This window comes from Plectropomus leopardus, chromosome 3 (genome assembly GCF_008729295.1).
Source record: "Plectropomus leopardus isolate mb chromosome 3, YSFRI_Pleo_2.0, whole genome shotgun sequence".
NCBI lineage: Eukaryota > Metazoa > Chordata > Actinopteri > Perciformes > Serranidae > Plectropomus > Plectropomus leopardus.
This window is the reverse complement of record NC_056465.1, coordinates 14837305-14857920: the sequence shown is the minus strand read 5'-3', so window position 1 is coordinate 14857920 and position 20616 is coordinate 14837305. Positions and strand designations below refer to the sequence as shown.

The following is a 20616-nucleotide window of genomic DNA, read 5'->3' as shown; positions in this document are numbered from 1 at the left end:
GCCAAGCTACCGAGGATGCTGGGAGCATTCAGACTGTGTCATCTCCTTATGGTTGCTGACAACACGCAGTCATAAACACAAGTACATGCCTCTCCTCCTCACCATTTGTCTCCTTCACAGTTGTAAATGATTTGTTTTTCTAATGTAACAGTGGCAGTCCAGAGGTGCGTGCCATGGATTAGCCCCCCTCTCCTTGGGCTGTAATGTGAAGTAAACACATTCGAACAGTGTGCCATATGTAAAACAGAACCCCCCCGATGCATGAATTTAACATTTTTTATTCTTTTTGATTCCTCGTCCTCCACGCTGCTCTCTCCTCCTTTTTCCTCTCCCTCCCTCATTCTCTATTACTCTCTTTCTGACCATCTCAGAATTCAAATGAAATCAAATGGTCCTTGATTTGCATGCACTTACAGAATATTGCATGTGCAGTGTTTGCTGTTAAAGGCATGGAGAGGAGGGTGGTGGTGGTGTTGGTGGGCGTCTATGTGCTCCCCCATTGACATCAAACAGTCCTCTGATATGGAAATGGGAGGGCAAGGGAAGAATGGCTTCTCACTAAGGCTTTGTTTGGATGTAGGCCAAGGTCTATCCCTCCCTCTCTCCATCTATCTTCCTCCATCCCTCTCTTCCTCTCATACCTTCCTTCATTTTCTGTATCTCTTACCATCACCCGCAACCTTTCCTTTACATTCTTCCATTATTCCTCTATTTGCTGTCTCCCCGTGCATCTCCCTCTCTGTCTATTTATTTTCTCACACTGTGTCTTTCTTGCTGTCCCTCACATTGTTTACTTCAGCTGAGTGACCAGTAATTCTAACAGTCCTTTCCTCTGTCCTCTTTGACCCGTGACCACACTAAAGACTACAGGACATTTCATTTATATAGTAGAATACAGATGGGACGATATTCGATTTTATTGCGAATCATGACAAAAAAGCGCTTCAATAAGTAAATCATGGTTAATGTCTATAATCCATAATAAATGTGAATATCCTGTACAGTAGCACCCAGATAGGCATCTGGGAAACCAACAATAAAAGAAACTTTGTAATAACAGGCGAAATACACACCAACATCAAAAAGAAAAAAGAAATGTTCATTAAGCATCTGCATATTTCATATTGAAAAATGTGATGCCATCTCAAAATGTTAAAAAGTTTGACTTTTTTGAGATTTTTTACTTAAAAAAGGATTTGTCCTGTCTGTGGCATACAAAAAATATTTGCTTTATTTCACAAAATAAATTTGTTTCAAAACAAAATGTCAGGTAAAGTGATTCCAGTAAGTTTTTATGGCCATTTTAAGAGCTTTTAAGGGTATTTTGAGCATGTTTCGATGATAATCAGAATTATATTGTGGCTCTCATGTTTGCAGCATATGTGATCATTGTTTTGCAGTTTTACATCTGATGCACCAGTAGCTCAGACAGGCAGTTCTGTCTGATTGTAAGCAGATTCTGTTACAGTTTGCAAAATGCACATACATTAGCTCAAAATATGACTGTTAACTTAAGAGAAAAATCCATAAATACAATTTATATTGTCATTAGGGATGTATCTTCTGTAATGTGAATAATGTTATTAGGTCTGATATATCTAGTTATTTTGTTGTTGAAGCTCTTGTAATATGTTGATTGTACTTTTGGACTTGGTATACATTTTTCTAGATAAGTCTCCTCTACATGCTTATATTGTTACTGTAATGAACAGGACTCTCGTCCGAGCTGGCTTAAGTCCAGGCTTGCCTTTCTTGTAAACAGAGCCATGAGGACGCCCCATAAAGTCTTTGCTGGCTGCCAGACTTTTTATATCTTTTCAGTCTTACCCACTGCTGTTTAAGGAAAAGTTACTGTCGTCACTTGTTGATTATTGTCACTGTCGATCAATACGCCATTATGCCTTGAGTTGGAGCTCTGTCATCATTGTGGCTTCTCTTGGTACAGACCCCACTCTTAATGATCTAGAACGGCTCACTCAGCCCTCCGAAATGAATAAATAAACCAAAAACAACTGGAGTCACTGTGCCACTGAAAGCCTTACCTAACAACAGAGCTGTGTGCCAGATGGGAGAGTTTTGGAAGGTACCACAAATTTCTTCTCTGTGTTCCTGAGAATGCATGTGCTTTCCATTGAAGGCCAAAGAGAAAATGAGACGAAGCTTGGTTAGGCGAGGGAAGGACTGAGAGGAGAGCGGTCTGGGTTGCATTAGCAGTGGAGTCAGAGCCGGGGACTGAAGCTGGGAATGGATGCTGTACAAACACACACAGACATAAACACTGCTGCCATCTCAAAACTGTACTCCATGCCACACCATACCATTTTGTTCACTCCTATTAAAATTCTTTTTTTCCAGGTATACTAATGTTACTTTGGATTTCTGATTTGGTGTTTGTGTATTTGCTTTTACTTTACAGCACTTTAAGAAGCAGAGAAGGCTTATCCCAGAAAGAACGGTGTGGAAGTACTTTGTCCAGCTCTGCAGCGCGCTCGAACACATGCACTCCCGGAGAGTCATGCACAGAGGTAGTGCCGACACACACACACACACACACTACACAAATGCTACACATACAATAATACAATTATAATGAAAAAATAGGCTAATTTCATCTTTGTATTAATAAGTACATCTGGACAACTTCGTGCTTATTAATAGAGCCATCATGATTGTTTTGAAAAAGTACAAACTAGTTGAAGAGATTTGCACAAATGCTACTACTGCTCCATTGTTTCTCACCTCTTCTTAATGTTATGACATACTTACAAGAAAAACTGTCACATAAGACCTGTAGTTACTTTAAAGGCTGTTACCTTTTCAAAGAGGATGAAGTTTGAGAAAACCACAGAGAGATATGATTCATTATGTGAATAATGTCACAGATTATATTACTGATCACCAACTCTTGACATTAGCCCTTGAAAACACATTTTATTCACATTTAAAATACTTTACTTATCTAGCTTGCGTTTGTTTCATTTTATTTATTTCATAAAGATGTGAAAATGTACTTGCAGAGACTTTAAATACTACTTCAAAAAGCTGGCCGCCACTACAGTTATCAACCTTGAGCCCATTTTTTTCAGATTTTATGTTACTGATACAGAGTGGCACACTGTGTCTCACCGACGCGTATGATACATGTGTTGTGATGTTTTAGACACTCCGGACGAGGTATGCAGTGACACTCTTTCAACAAAGGGAGCAATTAAAGTCCTGCAATTCATATGTGACTGCTTTCATTGTCTAGACATTTGGCCTTAAAGCCACAGTAACAATAACTGTTTTCCATATTTGCTGAAACTGTCAGCACTTAATGAGATGGATAATCTATGAAAAAAAAAAAATTCTGCCTGCCCGATTGCTTTGTAGTACTACTAATAACCTTACCGCATTGAAATGAAAACAACCAATAAGAGCTATGGATACATTGACAATCATGGCTTATGAACTGCAGAAAAACTCTCAAACTAGGCAGTGCTGATCATATATTAATCAAGATTTTGTGACTGCATTACCTATTTCTTGCCTAAAATGATTTCAGAAACATATTTTAGTGTACTGTTTGGCTATATAATGAGAAAATTGGTCTGGCCGGTGGACGGCGCTTGGTACTCTGTTTAACTGTTTCTAACATTACAAACTTTCTCATTTTACAGCTATACTGTACACTAAAATATGTTTCTAGAAAACATTTTAGGTGAGAAATAGGCAATGCAGTAATAGAACCATGATTCATGTTTAATCAGGGCTGCCTAGTTTGACAGTTTGACTACAGTTCATGAGCTGTGATTGATATGATTGGAAGCTGCGTTAGAAACTCCTCCTCTCTGACTAGTTGTTTTGGGTCCTCCATGGTAGATTCTAGTGAGTGCCATTTGAAGCAGTAGACAGAGGAAGGAAAATATCATCTCATGTACATCTTTCAAAATAGTGAGAGTTTTAGCAAATGTAACACAAAGTTATTTTCATAAAAGTTACCAATCATAGCTTTAGGAAAATACCTCAAATAAAACGAGATGTGGTCCTAAATGTACCAAAGACAGGGAGAGATACAAAAACTGCATTAGCATACAACACTTGCAAAACTTTGACAAAAAAATGAAGGTGTTATTTGCTGTGATGGATTTTCCGTCTCAGACAAGTTTTCAGTCTATGCAAGTAAATTTTTAATAGCATACTAAACTGAGCTGAAACCAATGGATGTCTGAAAGGTGGGACGAAGTTGCTGTATCCTTCAGCTCTCCTGTACATTTTCTAGTTAACAGAATAAACATGCAATACTCCGATCCACTTAATTTCTTAAAATAAAAGTGGATAAAACAGAAAATGAAGTCAGTGAATTTTCTTTAGTGTGATCAAACTTGTTGCTTATGACAGAGGGCCTCAGTGTAGGTGTTAAACAACACATAGACCAGAGAACACAGTGTTTATGGGCCCACATGCTTTCAGTAAGGCCCAGTTAAATCAAGTCCTACATACATACACACACACACACACACACACACACAACACACACACACACACACACACACACACACACACACACACACACACACACACTCACTCACTCACTCACTCACTCACTCACTCACTCATCTGCAGGTGGCGTACTTCCGTTGGGCTGACTCTGATTAGGGCACAGGGACATCAATGAACCTTGAGCTCTGGGCTTTAATGACCATTAACAGAGACGGCCTATTCAAAAGCCGCTTACATTTATATTAGAGCAGTAAATTTCAAAGACTGATGCGGGTCACATTAACATCTATTTAGTAAAAGCAATAGAAAACGGTTTCCTAATGCCCATATTAACTGAAATGAATATTTTAAATTATACACTTAATGCATTTAATACACTTTTCCGAACAAAGACCGAAAACAAAACTTTACCAAGTGTATCTCCGTCACAGTCAACGTGTATTTTATTTTTTTATGATCAAATCTTCATGGCATTGTTGCCACTCAGTTTTTCTGTCAGTAATGTAATATAGGGGATTTAAACAGTTGTTTTTATTTGTGTATGAAACTAATCTCTCTCCTCTCCACTCCAGATATCAAGCCAGCCAATGTATTCATCACAGCTACAGGAGTAGTGAAACTAGGGGACTTGGGATTGGGACGATTCTTCAGCTCCAAAACAACTGCCGCTCACTCACTAGGTAATTTGCCACAGCCTATACATACTGTAGATATAAACACTTAAACACTCGCTGTTCAGTGAACACACAAATGCACACACAGACACTTAGACACAGTGGTCCCTAGTAATCACTCAATGTTGGATGTGTTTCATTAGGCATTTTGAGCCTAGAGCCATGTATCATGTAGTCATGTAGCCTGGCCACGTCTGTGCCCCACCCATTCATAGGCCACTTAGCCACTTCCTGTTGCCTTGACCTTTAAACCTAAGACAGATGAAGGCTTGGCAGAGGCCTTCGACACACAGCTCTGATTGTGACTGTGTGTTGTAAAACAATGCAGTGAAGTTTACAGTCAGCATCACTGTTGGTATTGAGGGTTGTGTTTGTTTCCTGTAGGAAAAAAAATCATATAACAGTATTTTTTTGTTAACTGAAGTGAGAATTGAAGCCCTTACTTATGCCGCAATAATTTAGACTTTTTTTTTTTAAGTAATAACAGAAAAAGGAAGTGTAAACCTGAGACTGTTGAAACTGACAAACAGATGGTACTACATGTTTAAATGCATTCTTTTACACACGGGGGTGTTTAATGACTGCAGGCTTTTGACTGTAAATCTTTAAGAGCTGAGCCTGTAACCTCAAGAAGAGTGTGAAACGACATTTAAGAGATTATTGATTTCCAAAGGAATAGACATCTGTACCTCTTACTTACCACACCTTTAGCTTGCCTCACTTAACAGGAAACATGGGGTTTAACACAAACACACACACAGACACATACACACATCGGCCTCAGTTCAAAGGTGTCCTAGTGTTTAAAACACAAGTGTACCTATTAACAATTTGTTAACATCCTATCCCTACCAGCTTTTTAGCATCACAGTGCATAATGCTGCAAAATCAAGACAGAGACAGGGCATAACAGGAAAGTTATGAACTGAAAATATTTGAAATTAATTCATAAAACCCTTTCCTGAAATAATCAAATTACGATATAAAAATATTACGTTATCTCCTTTGTGTGGGAAGGGTTTGACAATCAGATGGTGCAGTGTTTTACTGTTGTAACAGTAAATTAATACATTGTTTAAGCCACAATTTAAACCACTGACATATCTTGAGAAATGAAGATGAGCCTTAAAGATTGTCTTAATAACAGCACTAGTGAATGATGCCACCACAAACAAAATTTTCTTTATTTTTGCGTTCTCTTTAATCACTGACTATCCTCTAACAAAAAAAATTCTTGACCTAAGATAAACAAAGACGACAAAAATCATCCAGTTTCTTGCCAGAATCATGTAATGGCCACTGGTTAATGAAAGTAACCTTCTGACACTTCCAACAAGTCATTCCTCAAATTTTTGCTCGGTTAAACCTCTTTTGGGGACCGCACAACGACAGAAGCCAGCAGTAGTTGCTTGTTGTATGCTTGTAAATTTGGATTTCTTATTAAATGGCTGTTCTCTACAATAAACAATAAAAACTACACAAACAGGTTCACATTTGCATACAGTACCTTTTTGTACAGATTTAGTTAATTTCAGGTTCAGATTCAGGTTACTTTATTTGTACCTGTGGGTAGATCTGGTTCGCAGTAGAAAGTACAAGGCATCCACTGACACAGTTTAAGACACCACAGACAACATACAGGATAAAACATGATAAAAGATAAAATGATTAAAGTGCCCCAGTGCTAATTAAAATGCTAAATATGAATAAATATATATTAATAACAATAAAAACACTTAAGTACATAAACAAACCCTAAAAACCTTGAATAAATAAATCAGAAATACAGGCTCCAAAATGATCTGGTGCAATTTGAGTGGGCTTTACTTCTTTTGTCCTGGTATTTTGTTTAGTGATGAGCGTTTCCTCAGTTTTTGGTTTTAATGAGTACTATGCTTTATTTAATCACAAAGTGCTTGTGTGTGTGTGTGTATGTGTGTTGAAGTGGGGTGGGGGGTGGTGACTTAAGTTTTATTGTATAAAGCACTTTGTGTTACAGTTTGTGCTATACAAATAAAGTCTGATTGATTTATTGGCTGATTTTGATAGTAATGTACATATGCCATTGGAAATCCAGTATTACACTGCAAAACATGACACGGATCGTTGCAGTGTAGAGGGTTATACTGATTTCAATTTGGCCTCTTGAGGTTCGTAAACATGCTATCAAACATCCACTCTGTAATTTCAGTTGCTTCATAGATTAGAAAACGGAGAAAAATTAGCTCCATAGACAAATATAAACACTGTCATTCACACCAACTCACTTCCCCATGTCAAACTGTTATTGCCACATCCAGCATGCTATTCTCAGCCCCTGTACAGCAGCGGCCCAGCCGTTTGAGAAAGTGTGAATCACATGATCAGCTCAGCAGTAGCCTCATCAGCCAAGCAGCCTGCGGTGCCAGCAGAGTCGAGTGAAAGCGTCTTGTGATTGCTCATTAAATGTTGAGTCCATAGCACCCTCTTTAGGCTGACAGAGGACAAGCAGCCCCACAAGCTCAGGGGTCAACTGGAACACTGCTATCAATGATCTGGAGCAATCAAGACTGCTTCGTTAATCCCAGAAAACAAAATCACAGTGTCATATTTCATCTAGTGCAGAGTCAATGTAGAAATGTGTAACATTAACACGTTTGATTTATAACAGTTTCATTGGCCCTGAGATCATAACATTTGATCACCACAAATAAGCACGTAGTGTTACACTTTACATGTGCTTGTGTGACCACAGTACTTTGTATCCTTTTAGGAATATTTTGAGGATGTATTCAATAGATATTCTTGTTCTGTTGAAGCAGATGATGTCCCTATGTTAGTGTGACCTGTCAACATAAGGGACTCAGAGTGCATCATCCCCCCACCCTCTGTCCTCAGCTTTCCCCTTGACATTTTTGGGGTTTGTTTCAAATAGCAGATCTCCTTTCTGTCTTTTTCTCTGTCACATATATCCCTCTCTCCTCCTGCTGTTTCTCAGTCTTCCTTGTCCTCGCTTCTCCTTCCCTCTGTCCCTCCCTTTGGTGCTTCGACTTTTAGTCAAAGAGAGAGAGAGAGAGAGACGGTTAGGGTGGCGACGGTTAGAGAGGCGACGGTTAGGGTGAACAGGAGAGAGAGAAGGTGTGAGAAAACTAGAGTTGCAGAATGGGAGACAGTGCAGAGAGTGAGAGAGAGTGAAGAGAGAGCGAGAGAGAGGAGAAAGCAATATGTCACAAAAAGAAAGAAGCATGAGAAACAGAAGAACGAGTGACAAAGAAGCAGAAAAAGAAAGGTACAATGTGCCGGGTGCAAGAGAAGGGAATGTGACAGAGTGACACCAAAAAAAAAGAGGAAAAAAAAGGAAGCAGAGAGAAAGTTAGAGGGAGCAGGAGAAAGAGGGGAGAATATGACAATGTGACAAAGGAAAAGAAAAGCAAGAGTGAGAGAGAGGGCTAGAAGGAAAGAATGTGAGGAAGAGGATTGTGCGCGTGTGTGTGTGTGCATGCGTGCCATCGCGTGCCAGCGTGGGTCTGTAATGAGCCCAGCCACCCAGCTGAACAGTAGAGCAGGGTGGTGGAGATGAGATGGAGGTCCAGGCATACAGCCTGTCAGCTCTCAGGCTTTCAACTCAGCTGCTCAACAGCCTGCAGTGTCACACACACACACACACACACATACACATACACATTTTTTGTGTCTCTTACACACTCTTGCGCACACTGAGAGATACTCAGACTCTTTGTCTCAAATACAGATGTATGTATGCACAGAGATGCATGTGCATATCCATACGGGCTTGAATACACGCACAGATGATTGTGCACACTCACTAGGATTTGCAGGATACGCACACTTCCACAGATTCAGTGACACATACATGTCCGCACTGTGGGACATAAAAGTCACAAAAATACACAAGCATGGAAAAGACACACTCTTCAGTGCTGAGGATGGGTATGTAGGGTTATGAAAAGAGTTTGATTACATAGAAAAAAAAAACAAAACAAAAACTGTAGTACAAGAAAAAAACTGATGCAATCATTGGCAGTAATAAGTAGTATAATATACCTGCAATTAACACCTGTAATGAGTAAGGTGTTAACGATGAGTACTGGGGGAAACATGGAGAGGAGGAGGGAGAACAAGATGGAAGCAGAAAGACTAAAGGGATGCTGGTGTTGAAAATAATTATGATTATTTCAAAATTTATATAAAGGCTTAGTTATCTTTAAAAGGTGAGCAAGGAAGTTGTGAAACAGTGAGGTGGATGGGGAGAGCCGAATGGGGGCTCAGCAGGGCATATAAAAAACTAAAACATAATGGGGATATAAGGGAATTCAGAGGGTGCATAGACTATAAGATGAAGTCCTTTCTGGTTCTGCCTAGAACTTTACATCTTATTTATCAGAACATGAGAGAGCAGAGGTTTCCAAACTCTTGCCCTGGGTCTGAGAGAGAAATGCAATCACAGCCTTTGAGATTCCAGCAGAATCGTGCTTGCTGCTCAAAAGACAGAAACTGGCAATAGAGCACAGATTAGAGGTTTACACCATGAATGGAAACTCCCTTTAAGTGTGAGAGCTTCATTGTAAATTGTTGATGGGGAAATTGCAGCAAGTGTATGTAATCAAATTAATAAATGGATTTAAAAGAACACTGGTTTTAATTCATTTAACAGAACGTTCGGCAGAGGGTTAGAAGTGCGGGGTTCTTTATACTGGATGGTATCTCACCTCCTATACAACAACAATTACCCTGTTTCACACAGTGTTGTCACGGCCATTCACAATAATGGAAATCAATCCCAACATGACTTTCAATTTATTTGCATGAATAAGTAATGTGCCCTTGATTTAGCATGCTGAAGGAGGCTGAGCCCAGCTCTGCCGCCTTTTTTATGCCACTATTAGCATAAGAGAGGCTGATTCTTTTTAATCAACTAATAATGAATGTTAGGGGAGCTTGTTCAGACCGCACCATGAGACCTCACAGCTCACACACACAGGCACACACACCAACCACACTACCAACCTGATGACCAATTAAAACAGCAATCCCCTGTTTATTCTTCCACTTGCTCTCTCTTGCTTCGTCCCTGCCTGTGCTGATTATTTTTGGAATGACAGGTAGCACTTCATTATTCAAAACCGCACATTTAGGATAAAAGCATGTTTTCTCAACCCAATTAGATCTGCACCAAAATTAAAAGTGCTAGCTTTTATTTCAGCTCCCACAGACTTCAAATCTAATAACCCCTTCTGTAATAGTTTTATTAATTGCAATCACATTAGTTGAGTTTTTCTCCAACCTGTTAATGTGCAGAACAGCTCTGGAGGGTTTGTGTGTGCGTGAATGTGTAAATGCTGTGGGTGAATGTGTAGTTAAGATTTTTTCCTACTATTTTCCTGTTAGCTGAGTTTTCTCCTGAGTTCTTTCCACTTGAGAGCCGTTCTCACCTACCCAGCTCACTTCAGCTGTTTGTGTGTTGTAAACTCAACAACTACTAGTTGCCTGCTGTAAAAAACTCTTCCTCATAGCTCTATCTGCCTGTTTCCCAGAACCCCAGAACATAATAAATGATTAACTTAGCTTAGTTTACCTCAGCTTAGATGTTTTTAACTCATCCTAGCTTAGTTTAGTTTAGCTCTGTTCAGTACAGTTTATTTAAGTTAGTTTAGTTAAGTGTAGCTTAGCTTAGTTTAGTTTAACTTAGTTTAGTTCAGTTAAGTTTAGTTCACTTTAATTTAGTTTAGTTCACTTTAGTGTAGTTTAGTTTTAGTTTTAGTTTTGTTTTTTGGGGTTGTTTTGGTGGTGGTTGGTGGGGGGGCTCAGTTTTATTACAAACTAAGTCTTAAATCTAACTTCCCTCGCTGAGCTATGAGAAAGGCCTCCTAGTGTGTCCTTTCAGCCTGTTGTGTCAAGTCCTATTTAATTACACTAATTACTCCACCAGCTAATTTCGTAAATGTGTACACCCTCAGTTCTAGAGAAAGGGAGCGAAATGAGCTGGTGTCATATTTGATTGGACTGAAAACAACTCTTCCATGGCGTAGTGCTGGACACCACAGGCTGAGAGTGAACATGTTTCTAACAAGGAGAAAAGAGTCATTAACAGTGAGAAAATAAAATGATGCAATGTAAGTTCATCTGTCTCATATTGTAATCACAACTGGAATTCAGTGAAAGTCACAGTTGAAATATAAGAAACTTAATTAGTAATCTAAGCCAAATATTTTGGTGTAACAAATCAGTTTTCAGGTTAATAATCCAAATGGATGCCTGCAAGAATGCAAGATGTTGATTATTTTTGACATGTAAAGCACAAACTCTACAGTGTAGCCTACACACATTTTTATTTGCATTGATGCTACTGATGGTTGTTGTACACCAACTCGGCAGAGCCTCTCCATATTTCAGTCAGCCTTCATTTACATATTTGCTTGAGAGGATGTGGAACGAGCAGAGTCTGAGAGCTGCTCAGCACAGGTTAGAGGGCTGCTAAAGTTTCCATCCTTAAACCATATGTGATTAATATAAAACCTCTGCTGGATTTGCTTGATAGACTTTTACATGGGGAAATCGCAGCAAACAGAAAGCAAATGAAAAAAGCAGCCAGACTCGACTAAGAAAGCAGCAAATCTCAGGAGCTTCCTGCAGCGTGTTCTTGATGTGATGTTGAGCTGTGGTTCGTCTTTGTGTCCAGTTGGGTGAAGGTCTGATTCTCTGGAGCTCTGCCAGTCGCCATGGCAGTTTGGGATTCTTGAATTTCCAAAGCAGAACCAGAAACGGGCCAACTTTTAAGGCTCCACCGCCGCTCCCTGGGCGGACTCTCTGACTACTGTTTCAGATCATTACCGAGCTCCAGTAATCAGAACTGATTTATGTATATTTTGTGTGTGTGCGAGCATGTCTGCTGTACATATGTATGCAGCTTTGTGGTACTTTTGCAATTGCATGCACTGTATCAGTGTGCGTGATAATATCTAACCTTATTAAATATCATCTTACTTCAGCTGACATAGAATTAACAGAGACAATGTACTTTAAAGTCTCCCTCTAGTTTCTTTTTTTCTAAAACATGGTGAGTACTCCAACCTCTGAATGTGTCAAAGTGTGAGAAAACACCCCCATTCCTCACCTGTATTCCTGTACTGTGTGAGGTGTGTCAGTGATGTTGATGAAGTGGGGGAAGCATGGGTTTGCATTGCAAAATGTTAACACTCACTCTCTCTCTCTCTCTCTTCGTCCTGTTCTCCCTCTCTACCTCTGTCTCTTTCTGTCCTTTTCCTGTGCTCCCTCCTTCCTGCTCCTCTGTCGCTCTCCCTCCTCCTCTCTCTCTCTCTGTGTTCCAGTGGGTACTCCTTACTACATGTCACCGGAGAGGATACATGAAAACGGATACAACTTCAAATCTGACATCTGGTCGCTAGGATGCCTGCTCTACGAGGTAAACTATGGGAAAGTGTGCACACACTGTCACCCTGCAGACAACTGTAGGAGTGACATGACAACACATTGACTCAGACACCCGTAAACAAACAAACCATCCTCAATATAATAGAGTACTGTAAGGACATATACACCTGCGCTTCCTCACTGTTTTTATATTCACCTCCACTACAAGTCATAATGTACAAAACAAAGAATACAAACACTTTTGCAGTAATAATTAGCAGTGTAACATAACATGTATTTGTATCAAAATGTTTGGTATGAGGCTTTTGCTTACAAACCAAACATTACTTTGAACTATCCTAGAACATTTGCAAAATAAAATATACAGCTTAAATTGTGTTTAGAGCTGTCTGCCTCTCCCATCCCCAAACCTAAACACTACTTCAGGGAGACATGCTAGTAGTAGCGCTAGTAATGCTATTCCCAGACCAGAAAAAGGTGATCCTCGCATAGCCAACAGGTCTGGCGTTCGGAGCCACTTCTTTCTACATGACAGTAGGTTGAATCAGTGGGAACATGTCATCTCATTTACGCTGACTTCACCCCGGTGTGTCAGTGGAATTCGATGAAAACAAGGAGTAACACAAGCTACAAGCTAACGTTATTCCCCTAGCATTTAGGCAGCCATTCCCAACAACTGATTCTGACAGGGCAAAATAAATAATCCCGGTGACTGGGAAGGTTACATCTATGGCTGCGGATATGAGACCCCACTCTGTGGAGGAAAACACAGGCTTTTCGAACCATGAATACACTAATATAATAGATATAAATACTATGTTGCATTTCTTTACTCTTTATAATTCCTGTTTCTTTATTTCTTTCCCTGTGGTTTGACTGTTCTGAGGCCTTAAGACTCTTTGAGTTAAAGGCCTTCAGCTTGGGAACCTGCTAAATGTTGAAAAGCAGGCGAGTGAAGGGAACTGACATGGCCATGTGTTTTAGATAAGGCTACCCAGTGACACTGACTAGTTTGATTAGTCAGGAGCAAAACACCACGGGGCTCTGCTGTAGACCACACTGAGTGGAAGCGAGCCTGGGAGGAGCACACAGCGGAGGGAACAAAGAGGAGCGAGAGTGAGGAGCAGAACAATGATAGATGTGGATGATAGCAGTCAATCTGATGTTTCACCTTGCCAGCCTTCACAAGCACTGAGCGCACATGTGCGCACGCACACACACAGGCACACACACACACACACACATTTTTAGAGACACACTGTTGGCCAAGGAAACACCCCCCCCCCCCCTCTCCTGACTCCCCTGAGTTGCTGATCACTTGGGCTGCATTTCAACGCACCAGTGACTACACCTTCTCTACAGCGCCTCAGGCACAGAGAGGTGGAGAACGCGCAAGGAAGAAGTTTGAGCTCAGCTTGCAGGTCATGGTTACTCAGAGACCACAGTCCTTCATGCTAATTAGTTCCCCACAATGCAGTGCAGCAATGCTGGGCTGTAGTTGGCTGAAAGCGGTGGATGCTGTAGGTCACATTCTGTTTTTCGTACTCTTTATATGTGTGGTGTTTGTATGTTGTTTTTCATGAAATATGCAATGCTTACTGTTAACAAAAAACAGATTGCTGTAGTTTATGTTAATCTTGTTGAATAGTTTCTGCAGGTATGATGATTGTGTAACCACACCAGCACAATTTTGCTTAATTAAGCTGATTTTGATGCAGTTAATTTTGTTAGTGTGAGATTGGTTTAGGTGATTTTGTAGGTTAAGTTAAAACAATGTGATATCAGTTGCCACACAGCTGGACACGACATGTTTAGTTATTTTCAAGATTTTTTGGGGAGCATTTTTACTTTTATTTTGACAGCAACAACAAAAGGGGAGAAGAAATGCAAGGAAAGAGAGAAGTGTAAAAGCAGAACCCACCAGATGCCCCAGATGTTTTAAAATGTTTATACACTCTGCTTTAGCATCACACTTGAGAGTTGAATATTTTAAACCCTCAAAAAATCATCAAACATTTGGCTTGATTTAATTATATTTGAAAATACTGTCTTTTCAATATTTTGTTAGGAAACTGTTAATTTCTAAATTGTCATAGTACTGCAAACTAGGGTTGCAAAATGTTGCCTGTACCAAATTTGGGATGTCAATGGTAAACTGTTAATCAATGTCGGCCTGTCGAAAGCAAAATTAACCAAAACTGACATCTCTATACCAAACAATACCAAATGATTTTTTTCCTCCCAGAAACATATCCTCTGACAGCATTGAAGAGCCTCTAAAATATATAAAGATATAAAGAGGCCTTCACATCTGAAACACATTGAATATAACTGAATAATGCTTTGCTTTGCCCGCTTCATTTTTCAGTGTTGCAACAGTGCTCTTCTTCAAACTCAGCCTTGTCATAGATGGAGAATCATAGATAGATAGATAAAGAGAGAGAGAAAGAGAGAGAGAGAGATAGATAGATAGATAGATAGACAGATAGATAGAGAGTCATACAAAGTGCCCCAGGATGTTGTTCTGTAGGCCAAACCCGAAAGTTAATGTTGCCCTGGTTCCCTCAACAAAAAGCCAATGCGATTTTTCCATTGGATTTTGGATCATTGCCGAAAATAAGCTCTGTGGTAAAAGAACATTTATGATGCTTACTTGTTATGTTCAGCAAGATAATCTTCATAAAGAACACCGCTTTCAGGATTTTTGACGCCTAAATGCAGTCGCTAGGTGTAAAAAGTTATTGCTAGGCTATAACGAAACTACGCCATGGCTGTGTCGCCACCGTTACGAGACTGTAAAGCTTTGTTTGGCACAGTTCGGCTTGATGACATTCTGTAGTCTCATTTAGCCCCCTGTCAGCAGCCGCCTTTTTTAAGACACATAAAGGCCTCAGAGTTCATGACTGGAGTATTTACTGATGTATTTTATGTTGTAGCACAAAACATGAAATCCTCTTCAGCTTGTGTTGACCACAGGCCTTTTTTCAGGCTTCTAACCAAAAATCCATTTAAAAAAACCCATTGACTTTAAGATGAGGGAAATGGAGGTGCTGAAATTCTGACAGATTTCCGGGTTTATGACTCATTATGGTTATAATCTGATTGGAGGCTGCACATTATTCATATTTTAGAATCAGATCTTCATTTGATTGGTTATATTTCACATGGTGGATCAAATTCTTAATGACCAATTAATCAATCATGATTAATTATCACTCCTCATACAACATACTACATGTGCAACCTGAGCCACAATTTCAGATGGAAGCACAGTCCATTGATCTTTTATGACTTTGACCCGTAGGACAACTGCTAGGGGTCACAGTCTGGACTAAACAGAGAGAAAGAAAGATGGAGACCGGAGATGAGGAGAGGGAAGGAGAGAGCCAGAGAGCAAAAGTGGAGAAAGAAATAGAGGGAGACTTGTTGCTCCCTCAGGAGGTCAGGAGGCAGGGAATAAAGATGTGAGGTGAAAAAGTTTAGGAATCTATATAGGAGCAATATAGGAAGCTAGAGAAGTGGAAGGGGAGAGGCAGTAGAACTCTAAAGAGAGATTGAAAAGAAAGAGGAGATGGAAGAGCAGAGGGGGAGATGTGGAAGGGGAAAATAACAAATAGTGAGAGCGGGGTTATAGATTGCTGGAGAGAAGAGAGAGATTGGCTCATTCAGAGAGAAAGTACAGTAGGTACAAGAGCAGAGACAGAGCTCCAGCCATCAGGTCAAGGTGAGCCTTGCATAGAGCCTGTGGAGATAAAGATTTTACAACCTTATTGTTACCAGAGCGGTGCTCACCACGCCATGCATATTCTCTTTGAAGAGCAGACCCTTGCTTTCCACTCTTCTTGGAAAGAGGGCTCCATACTGCATTCAGTGTCAAGAAACTAATCTCTTTCTCACCAAAACTCTCTCCTCCATCCCGCTTTGCTCTATTCTACTCCCCTCTGCTATGTTCCCCTCCGTATGCCTCCCCTGTTCCTCACTTAACCTTCAGGCATAAGGAATTCACATAGATGTCCACGCCTGATCCCTTTGGTACTCATTGATTTCACTCTGAACATACAGTAGGGGCCGAGGATTGTATGTTTTTGTGTATTTGTCCCAGGGAGTTTTGGTTGCTTATGTGTGAAACAGCTCCATTTGAGAGAGCCTGCATTTTTCATTCTCGCGCCTGGGGGTTGGGTTAAGGTCCGAAGGGTCCGTCCGTCGATACCTGGTCATTGTATCTGCGTCCATCTTCATCTCCCATTCTGTTTGATCCCGTTCTCTTCGTGTCCAACCTCATTATATCACCTGACCCTGCCCTGTGCCCCCTCACCCAAACCTCCTACACCGTGGTAAACAGGGATGCTGCAGCCGGAGCAGTCGTCTCCCAGGGTGACCAGGAAGGTTAGGAGGGGATCTGGTCGCACGCCAGTCAATGAGATGTGGTCTCTTAGTGCTCTCAGCTCCTGCTCTCACTCAGAACCATCTCATATTCCCATTTTCACCCCATTTCTCTGCGTGTTCTGTGTGAAATATATGCATTTTACACACACACTATAGGTCTCCAGCTTTATGGATGTTTTGTGGTTGCTGTGTTTTATAAAGGTTAGCAGGGAGGAGAATATCTTGGAAAAGCTTTACTGGAATGTGTCTCCTTCCTGTAGGAGCTCAGCCATCCTTACCTCTGACTGTGCCAATGTCTCATGCCTCCTGCCTCATTCCTCTCCCTCCCCTTTTGTTTTGCTGTTAGTTTTATGAGACCCAAAAATGCTGGGTTCTCAGCAGCTGGCGTTTGCATGTGATGAGTTGGCCCTGTGGCTAGCTCTCTGTATGTTTTTGAAAATGGGAGTGGGGTTTTTGAAGGTTAAGGCTGCTGCTTGTGGATAGCATTAGTCTCCTTTTATCTTCTTCATATAATATGTGTAGGCTTTGCTGTGTTGATGTTCCTCCTGCCAGTGTTAGTATAAGGTTTGTCAAATCTAACAAATTATCCGACCCATTTGTGTTGAATATGTTAGGTCTTTTTACCCTACCTGTATGTATTTACTAATCCATAACCTGTCTTATCCATGCCTCCCATCCTTCTCTCTGCCTTTAGCTTAAATCATTAATAACATTTGGTAAAAGAGCTTTCAGTTCAGTTATACTTTTATGAGTCCACAGCAAATCCATTTTTTTAAAACTCCTGGCTGGGGTGCCTAGTAGCTCAGTTGGTAGAGCAGGGGCCCCATGTACAGAGGCTAAGTCATCGCTGCAGCGGCCGCAGGTTCGATTCCTGCCTTGCCTCTTTGCTGCATGTCGTCCCCTTTCTCTCTCCCCCTTTCATACTTGAATTATCTGAATAAAAGCAAAAAGCCAAGAAAAAATCTTTGAAAACTCCTGGCTATTTAAAGGAGTAGTTTGGTTTTACACCTATAGCTTTTTGCTGTGAGTTACATGAACAGGCTGAGATCAATGTCAAATCAATCCATTAAATATGAAGTCAAAAAGTCCCTGTAAAACCACAAATTGTCATTTTTACACTTTGGATATTGTATGGGCCCTGATTCACTAATCCTACAGTTGACTGTTGTTAAATGATGTACCATCAGTCATCATTTGTCGCCCGTGGTGTGTGTCCCGCACCATTGGCACTAGTTGGCTGTTGCCCGCAGTTTCTTGGTTGATTCCATGGATCTATTATAAATCGGTTGATTCAGTATGTTGAATCAGTGTCAGTTGGCTGTTGGCTGTAGTCTTTGTAGTCTGTTCAGGTGCAATATTTTTGCCAAGATATAAGCGCTGCAACAGTTGGCCTAGTCGCCACTAGTTCTTTGATGTGGGTTGGTGTGTCTTGGCCATATGTGTATTACAAACAATATATAGCGTGTTAATCAGTGAACTTCAGAGGCGCTTGTAGGTGGATTTTAGTTACCTTTAGATGGAACCAGATTAGCTGTTTCCCACTAGTTCCAGCTTGTATGCTAAGCTAACAGGCTGCTGGCTGTAGCTTGGTATTTAAAAGACAGACACAAGAGTGGCATTGACCTAACTAACGCTCAGGAAGTAAGCAAATAATTGTATACCCCAAATTTTTTATCCATTCCTTTTGTTTTCGCAACCCAAAATCCAACATTTTTACACTTTTTCACAGTAAAGCTGCAGCAAGACGGGCACATAAAAAAACATCCTTTATCATTTTTCCTCAAAAGTTCAACCCTCCGGAACAATCTGGCACTTTTAGTTCATCCGTCCATTCTTCTTCTTCTCATCTTTCTTATATTTTTGGTGTGTTGAAGTAGAGGAGTGATGACTCCACTGGGTGAAGGTATATTTTTAATGACTGTCCCTACACTGTGGCTTATTGCCTTGATTAATATATCATCATAAAACCACATGAAGGACCAATGAGCACATAAAAAAGTCATGCTTTCCTCACTTGTACTGTGTGTGTGTGTGTGTGTGTGTGAGAGAGAAAGAGACAGAGAGAAAGAGAGAGAGAGAGAGAGAGAGAGGGGATGAAAGAAAGAGAATACAAAATATGCCTCTATTTTGCATTTGTGTGTTAACATTTAGGTGTTTATTTTGATGTAGCACGCGCCCATAATTGTGTGTATGTGTGTGCGTTTGTAAATGAGTAAGCTAGAACTTGTGAGAAACCCTTGGGTCGCAGGCTGGAAGGGCTCCAGGGATAAAAGGGGGGATGGAGGGAGAATACAGGAGCCTCTCGCAGCTCCTTTTAATTGGTGTACAGGGAGAGAAGCTGGAAAGAGAGAGAGCGGGATCAGTGTTAATTACGCTGGAAGGCCCCATCCAGACCTTTTACACGGACAGGGATGCTGGCTTTACATGCCTGGGCTGGGGAGAGCACAGCCTGGCCAGCTGAAGAAGAGCCGAGGAACAAAGGCGGGAGAGAGAGAGAGAGAGAGAGAGAGAGAGAGAGAGGGAGGAGAGAGAGAGAGAGAGAGAGAGAGAGAGAGAGGGAGAGAGAGAGAGAGAGAGAGGGAGGGTGGAGAGGAGTGAGAGAGAGAGAGAGGGGGAGAGAGAAGAGAGAGAGAGGGTGTGTGTGTGTGTGTGTGTGTGTGTGTGTGTGTGTGTGTGTGTGTGTATGTATGTGCGTGTGTTATGCCACCAGCAGCTCACACCCCTTAGACAGACAGCAGGCATGCGTGTGCATTGTATGTCTCTCGAATATCAATGAACCGTACACACACACACACACACACACTCACTCACACACACAGTCTCATACTCACCAGGGCCTCAGAGGTCAGAGAGTGAGTCAATCATCTAACCCATTGCGACGACACAGTCTGAAAAAAAAAGGGTTTTTTGTGTGTTGTGTGTGTGTGTGTGTGTGTGTGTGTGTGTGTGTGTGTGTGTGTGTGTGTGTGTGTGTGTGTGTGTGTGTGCGCTGAGCGCAGGGGGCCGGCAGCTGTCAGGGGCTAGGAGCAGCAGGCACTAATGAAGCAGATGAATAGTGCAAAAACTCCCAAATACAAACAGGACAGTTGACATTTTTCATCTGTCAAAAGCAGAAGATGCATGAAAATACGATGGGGTCTTGTTTAACCCTTTGCCTCCTGGTGTCTGTAGCTGGGTGATTTTCTTCTTTTTCTCTGTGTGTTTCTGTCTCACACGCTTTTTCCTTTCGCTTACTGAGACATTTATAGTTTCAGGAAACACTATAGAGCCCCCAGACGACCACACTACCTGTTATACAGTACTAAAAGGTGAATATATATATTTATTACCAAGCAATTAAGAGTGTTTTTTTCCCACTTGGTCCTTTCCAAGTCACTGAAGTGAACTTTTACTGAGGGCAGTTAGCATTTTTTGGGGGGGGCAAACATGGGCACTCATACCATTTTTGAAGGAGCCTGCCTGGCACTGCCCCTCTTGTTTACTGAGAGCTCTCAGTTCGTTTGTCAGACATTGATCAGTATTTTAAGTTAGAGCAAGCAAGATGTCTGTTGACCTCAGTGGTGGACGTCTGATGATAAAATCCAATTTTTTCTTACCTCACCAGACTGATGTATTGATGTATTGATAGGCTGCAGCCAGTCACAAATTAGCTGGTGATTTTAATTGAGGGAGCTTTAGGCAA

The 20616-nt window shown here is 40.9% G+C and overlaps 1 protein-coding gene across 1 annotated transcript in view; it reads left to right on the top strand.

Moving 5' to 3' along the window:
• The window catches only part of nek7 (NIMA-related kinase 7), a 69222-nt gene that overhangs the window by 39432 nt on the left and 9174 nt on the right, over nt 1-20616 (top strand). Inside the window, exons 6-8 of the mRNA XM_042515112.1 lie at nt 2417-2525; nt 5055-5162; nt 12485-12579. Of these exons, the coding sequence (XP_042371046.1) occupies nt 2417-2525; nt 5055-5162; nt 12485-12579 (312 nt within the window). The remainder of the gene's footprint in view (nt 1-2416; nt 2526-5054; nt 5163-12484; nt 12580-20616) is intronic.